This window comes from Camelus ferus, chromosome 21 (assembly GCF_009834535.1).
Source record: "Camelus ferus isolate YT-003-E chromosome 21, BCGSAC_Cfer_1.0, whole genome shotgun sequence".
In the NCBI taxonomy this organism is placed as follows: domain Eukaryota; kingdom Metazoa; phylum Chordata; class Mammalia; order Artiodactyla; family Camelidae; genus Camelus; species Camelus ferus.
In genome coordinates, this window is record NC_045716.1 from 5,938,390 (window position 1) to 5,944,389 (window position 6,000).

The following is a 6,000-nucleotide window of genomic DNA, read 5'->3' on the forward strand; positions in this document are numbered from 1 at the left end:
CCCCCCTGCAGAGCTCGGGCTTCGGCTGGTTCAGCTGGTTTCGCTCCAAGCCCGCCACCCACGCGTCCCACTCTGGAGATGAAGACTCGTCGGACACCCCCGACTCTGAGGTAACCCGTGGGGAGGCCCTTCCCTCGGTGCTCCGCGGCCTGGCGCTGGCACCAGGCTCCGCCCTAGAGGTTTTGCGATGGGGGATTTTGTGGTGGGAAGTAAATTGGTCCAGTGAGGGCAGAGGCAGATGGTGAAAGGCCTTACAAGTTAGGGCCGCGAGTTTTACCTCTGGCGGGCCAGCAGCAGTTTGGAGTACTGAGCAGAGGAGTGGCACCCAGGAAACGGAGCTCTGGAGAGACAGCCCGGCGTCCGGCTGCGGGTGGAGGCGCGGCTGTGGGCGCCCAGGCGTTCACGCACGTGGCGCGGACCTGTTCGCCCCCGCTGCCCCTTCTTTCTCCACTCAGCAGGAGACCCCCAGAGCATCGTCCCCTCCCCAGCCCAGCCCGGGCCTCTCCCTGACACCGCCCCTCGAGCCCCAGCCTCTGCCGGGCACCTGTGACTTCCCCAGGGATGCAGGTACCGCCAAACCCCATGTCCCCCCGGCCGTCTGTGGTCCTCTCTGTGCCGCCTGGGGCAGACGGCGGGGGGGTGCCTTCTGGGAGTGGGGACTCCTCCGTCCTGAGCAGTCGGGACCCCTCTGACTCCTTGCTTTCCAGGTGGGGGTGAAGTCCGAGGATCAGCGTCCAGTGGGGGGACAGCCGAGGGCACTGGGAGTGGAGGCTTGTCGGGGCCTGAGGTGAGCTGCTGCCCACTGGGCCCCACTGGAGGCCTGTGTGCGTTCTGTCCTTTCATGAGGCTGGAGGTGCCACCCCGTGGGGACCTGACTCGTGGAGATATGGAGAGAGCTTCTATATTCGTTTGCTAGACCTGCCATAACAAGGTGTCATAGACTGTGCCCTTTGAACAACAGAAACTTGTTTCCTCAGGGTTCTGGAGGCTGGAGATCGCAGAGGAGGGTGGTGGCAGCGTGAGCTTCTCCTGGGGCCTCTCTTCTTAGCTTGGAGACGGCCATTTCCTTCCTGTGTGTTTGCATGGTTTTTCCTCTGTGTGTGTCTGTGTCCACATTTCCCCCTCTTATAGGGACACCAGTCATGTTGAGCCAGGGCCCACTCTACTGAGCTCATTTTATCTTAATTACCTCTTTAATGATCGTTTCTCTGAATACATTCCAAGGTGCTGGGGTTAGGATTTTAATGCATGAAATTTTGGAGGAGGGGTACGAGTTAGCCCGTAACTGCTTGCTTGGATGAAGTCTAAAGAACGGCTTCTTTTCCTGTCCCAGTAGGAGCTAGAGCTCACCAGTATCCTTGGCAAGGGCTGTAATAAACCCTCAATGAATTGTCCACACCGGTATGGATTTCATGCTGATTGCTAAGAAAACATTTTTATTTCTCGTGGCCGGGTTACAGCTCTCTTGCAGTATTTTAGGCCTTTCAAAGAATATGAGATTACTTTTTATGGTGCTATTAGTATAATTTATTGTGGCCTTTTCTTCTCATGTACTCCAGGTGCACCTGCGCCCCTGTAGTGCCACCAAGACCCACAGGCTGGCTGTGCACATTGGAACCATGTTTGTTTGCTCAGGATTCCCTGAATTCTGCCACATCTGCATCTCTTGACCGGAGCTGGTGCTCAGGGACATTCTGGAATCCGAGAAGCGGAGACTGATAGGATTTTCTGTTATCTTCCATCACAGGGTGTGTCCTCTGAGCTCCACTTCAGCCCTGGCGTTCTGCTCCCTCCTCCCCCCTTGACAGGGTCTGTTCCCCTCTACAATCCATCTCAGGTCCCCCAGGTAAGGAAGCTCTGAGGAAAGGGGGGTTAGGAGGACAGGTTTTGGATTAAGGGGACCCAGGTTTATAACTACTTAGAACAACTTTCTGGCCATGAGTTCTTGAGCAATGACTAACCTCTCCTAAGTCTGGTTTCTGCATCTGTAAAAGGGGGTTAGTAGTAACTGTGTCACTGGGCAGTTGTGAGGATAAAATGCGCCTGGCACACAGAAAACGCTCGATCAGTGTCATTGTGATTAACCCTGCTCTTGACCTTTCAGAAGTCTTGAGACTCCAGAGAGACAATTGGTGTTGGTGTCAGTGGTGTGGCTGCACCATCACTGTGTCCTGAGGGTGAGGGGATCGTTGCACACTTTGAGACTGATCACTCTAAGGCATCCTTGGCTTCCCTTCTTTATAAAATCAAATATCTTTCTCTGTGTTTGAGGTGAAGGTGTTTGTGGAAGTGAATAATAAGAACACCACTGTGGGAAGCCAGAGACAGCTGCAGGGCTCTAGACTCTCAGGATGTCCGAGCTCAGCCCAGCCAGCCAGCCCTGGGTGGCATCATGCCTGGGGCTATAATCTGGTGCGCCGTTTGGTTTGGTCTTTTCCAGCTCTCCACGGCTACCAGCCTGAACCGGCCAAATCGCCTAGCTCAGCGCCGCTATCCAGCCCAGCCGTGATGAGAGTGACTACCCATCCCAGGCTGGTCTCCCTGAAGCACAATTTTCCTGTTGCTCTCCTTTCTTAATCTCCCAGTCCCTCTGCCATGTTGGTGCTCCCAAGAAGGTTGTGCTAGCTCATTGCCTCCGCTGGATGTGGAGAAGGCAAGGGGACGTGGTCTCCCAGGAGACAGCTCCGTTCAGTCTCTTAAGATTTGCTTCAGCAAGTGGTGGAAATGACTATCGATGGAAAAACCGGGTGTAGCTGCAGGCGGGAGGGGAGCTGAATGCCGTGGGGACAGTACTTAGGATGTAGCTTCGGACCCTCAGGGAAGTCAGGGCCTAAGAATCCCACTGCTGGAATCAACCATGACGCCTCTGGGCTCGGCAGGAGGCTCGGCAGCCAGAGATTACTCGGGGAGGGCCACTCAGGGCTCTAGACTAATTTTGACTCCTTCCCCAGCCTTAGTTACGGCCCAATTCCTGGTTCTAGTTAGCCAAAGATTTTTATACGGAAACTTGATCATCGCTTCCTGTCGTTAATTCCCTGTTGGGTGACATTTCGGCAGTTTCCCTCTTGGTTTGAGTTCTGTGCACGTTTTTTTTTTTTTTTATGTGGTTCAGACTAATTATATTTCTCTCACTTTCTTAGCTGGTCCTATTTTTTTCACATTCTGGCATCTGGCTATCAAGTTAGATGGCTGTAGGCATCATATTGTCATGGTAACTACTGAACCTAATGATGCCAATGGATGGAACATCAGTATAACAAAGAATGGAAAATGTGTCCTAAAAATTCACCCCTTCCCTGAAAGAGGAAGGATGAGTGCCTGAGACTGTTAATACCTCCCTCCCTCCCTCGGGCCTTTGCAAATTGATGTTCGGAGGGTCACTGGAGCCAGAGGGAGGAGGGAGATGTCCTGGAAATTTCCATTTCTCCTTCCAAACCCCCAATAAGAATGACTCTTGCTGTTTGTCAGATTTGCTGAAAATTGCTCCTCACAAAGAACATTTTTTGGGTATGTAATTGCACATACAGGCTTTGCGCTCTAATGTACTGTGGTTCTGATGTTGATAGCCATTAAACCAGATAACTTTACAGCAGATGCTGGTCTCTGGCTGGTTTTTCCAGAGGGAGAGAGCACATGCCGAGTGGTCTCTATCCTGAAGTCTTTCTAATAACAGCTTCATTGTGTGATGAGGTGCAAACAGCTGGAAAAAGCCCTTTGTTAACGAAGAATCTAGCCACGGACAGATCCTCTTAACTTCCAAGTCTACTGTCATTTTTTTCAATTAAGAAAATATGGACAAAATCTCCTCGGATGCAAATGAGCCCCTCTGTTCACTCAACATTGCATATTCTCTTCTCTAAACAGTTTATCCATCTCTCAGATTAAGTTAGGGAATGAACGCAGAGGCATTTTGCACCTAGAGGGCCCTCAGTAAGTGCTGTTCCCTTTTTCCCCAGAAAGACTGCAGTCCCTCAGTAGTGGACACCCAGTGGTGGTACCATGCCAGTCGTTTGTGAGTTTCGTAGGCACCAAATTGTTTTAGACTTAAATCCTGGCTTACCCACAGTTCACCTTCTAATCCTGGGCAGGGTTATCTAAATGCCTTGTGCTTCAGTTCCCTCACCTACAAAATGAGAATGATAATTACAGTAGGACCTACCACATAGGAACAGTGCAAGAATTAAATGAGTCAGGCTCTTAAAATGTACCTAGTATGTGCTAAGTATTATATGTGTGTGTTTTTTAAAAAAAAAAGCATTATTAGTATACAATCTAGTAAGTATTGACTGTCTTGTTGCCTACCAGATTAAACTCTGGAGTTTTCACTCTTGATACAGGTATGTGATGGGAAGAATAATTTAAGACTACTTCTCAATACGTGTTCTTAAGACTAAGCCAGTTTCTCTTCCTGTATCCCATCTGCCACCAGCGTTAGGCCACGTGGCTTCGTGCCTCTGGGAGCAGTGACGCAGGGGAAGTCCTACCCCATAAAAAGAAACACTTGCCAGGAGGAGAGTGAGGACCAGAGAGGAAGGCGACGACGTCAGCTGCCTGTGTCCTCACTTCCTTTGGGATTATTCATGGAAAACAGGTGACGAGAGTGTCAGCTCAGCAAGCCCTGAGCGGAGTTACTTCCCAAGCGAAGGAACATCTGCAGCAGTGGACACACGTTCTGAGGGGGGAGGTCAGTGGGTTTTGTGCACTAGGACGGGAGGAGGCATGGTATTTATGCTAATTCCTGATTGAAAGCGTGCACTCTGGCAGAGTCAGAAGGCGTCCATTCATCCGTGCATGGCTGGTTAAAACAATCCTATTGTTCATGGGTCAGGAAAGAGCCCTGGGTTGGGCCTAGTGAGGGTCTGAGGAACCGGGGTCCCTGAGAGTTCTTGGTTGTTCATCAGCTTTCTCAAGTGGTGGTGATGGTGGTGGGGTTGCAAGAGGTCATGACGGCTTTACAGCTTCAGCAGTTAAACCCAGTTGTGGTGAAACAAAGCACGTGCGGCTGTTAAGAGGAAAAGACTTTTTTCCTCCTTTGCAAGGTGGAAGCTTGGGGAGTGGAACAGGTTGTGCTAGAAATACGCCGCTAGGAAAGGGGGGTCTGACAACACTGGGATCGTGGCCCCTTCTGCATTCATAGCCCCCGAGAGGCCGGGAGCCTCTGCAGGCAGAGGAGAGGCTGGCTTTGGCTCGGGGGCGTAGCGGCTTGGCCGTGGGGATGACCATGCAGCCTGGTGTACGTGCACTTTTGCAGGGATTTTTGCACAGTGTCCCAAAAGGCCACAAGGGACCAGTTGTGCCCAGCCAGTGCCAGGTCAGGACTAGGCCAGACCAACCACCTGCGAGGAACAGAGCCGACTGTGTCAGCCCTAGGCCTTCTCTTCCATCACCAGAAGCCATTCTGGGGAGAGAAAATAAACAGAATGGTCTCTCTTAAAAAAAAAAAAAAGGAATGACCAAAAGACACTGTTTAAAAGGGAAGAGATAAGATATTATTAATAGGCAAGTTTGTTTCTCCCCCTACTTCTCAATGGGGTCTGAGCTTGGAGGAAGAATCATTATAGGAAATAAAGCAGCTACATTTTCCTTAAAAAAACTGAGTGGTAATGTGCAAATTTGCGATCCTGCTATATACATATAATTTCATATTTATATGGAAACATTTAAACCTAATGTTCAGTAATTTGGGAGAGAACAAACCGTTAAATTCCATTTAAGTGTCTTTATCCCATATCACCATTCCTGCCTTCTGTCTAATCCCCTTTTATGGCTGTAAAACTGCAAACAAGCCTTGATTCCTTTGTCACCTCTACACACTCCTCTTTCAGCCCGAACTCAAGCTTCAGGTCACTCAGGATCAAAGTCTCTGCTAGCTTTTCTTTCTTTACCCCAGAAATCATCTTTCTCTTTGGTTTCTTCCTCTGAGCCACCAAGAAGACGAGTAAGAGACTGCAGCCACCTCTTCACTAAAATCAGAATGTCTGCTTGCTGAGAGGGAAACGT

The 6,000-nt window shown here is 50.2% G+C and overlaps 1 protein-coding gene across 4 annotated transcripts in view; it reads left to right on the top strand.

Annotated features, from left to right (window-relative positions):
• Window positions 1-5,450, top strand: part of LOC102521092 (protein transport protein Sec16B) — a 39,224-nt gene extending 33,774 nt beyond the window's left edge. For 2 of the 4 annotated variants that reach the window (XM_032463671.1, XM_032463673.1), the window contains exons 23-27: window positions 12-110; window positions 456-567; window positions 708-787; window positions 1,748-1,846; window positions 2,441-5,450. In XM_032463671.1, the coding sequence (XP_032319562.1) occupies window positions 12-110; window positions 456-567; window positions 708-787; window positions 1,748-1,846; window positions 2,441-2,509 (459 nt within the window). In that variant the 3' untranslated portion in view covers window positions 2,510-5,450. The remainder of the gene's footprint in view (window positions 1-11; window positions 111-455; window positions 568-707; window positions 788-1,747; window positions 1,847-2,440) is intronic. The other 2 variants (XM_032463674.1, XM_032463672.1) reach the window with 1 other exon arrangement.
• Window positions 5,451-6,000: the final 550 nt, after the last annotated feature.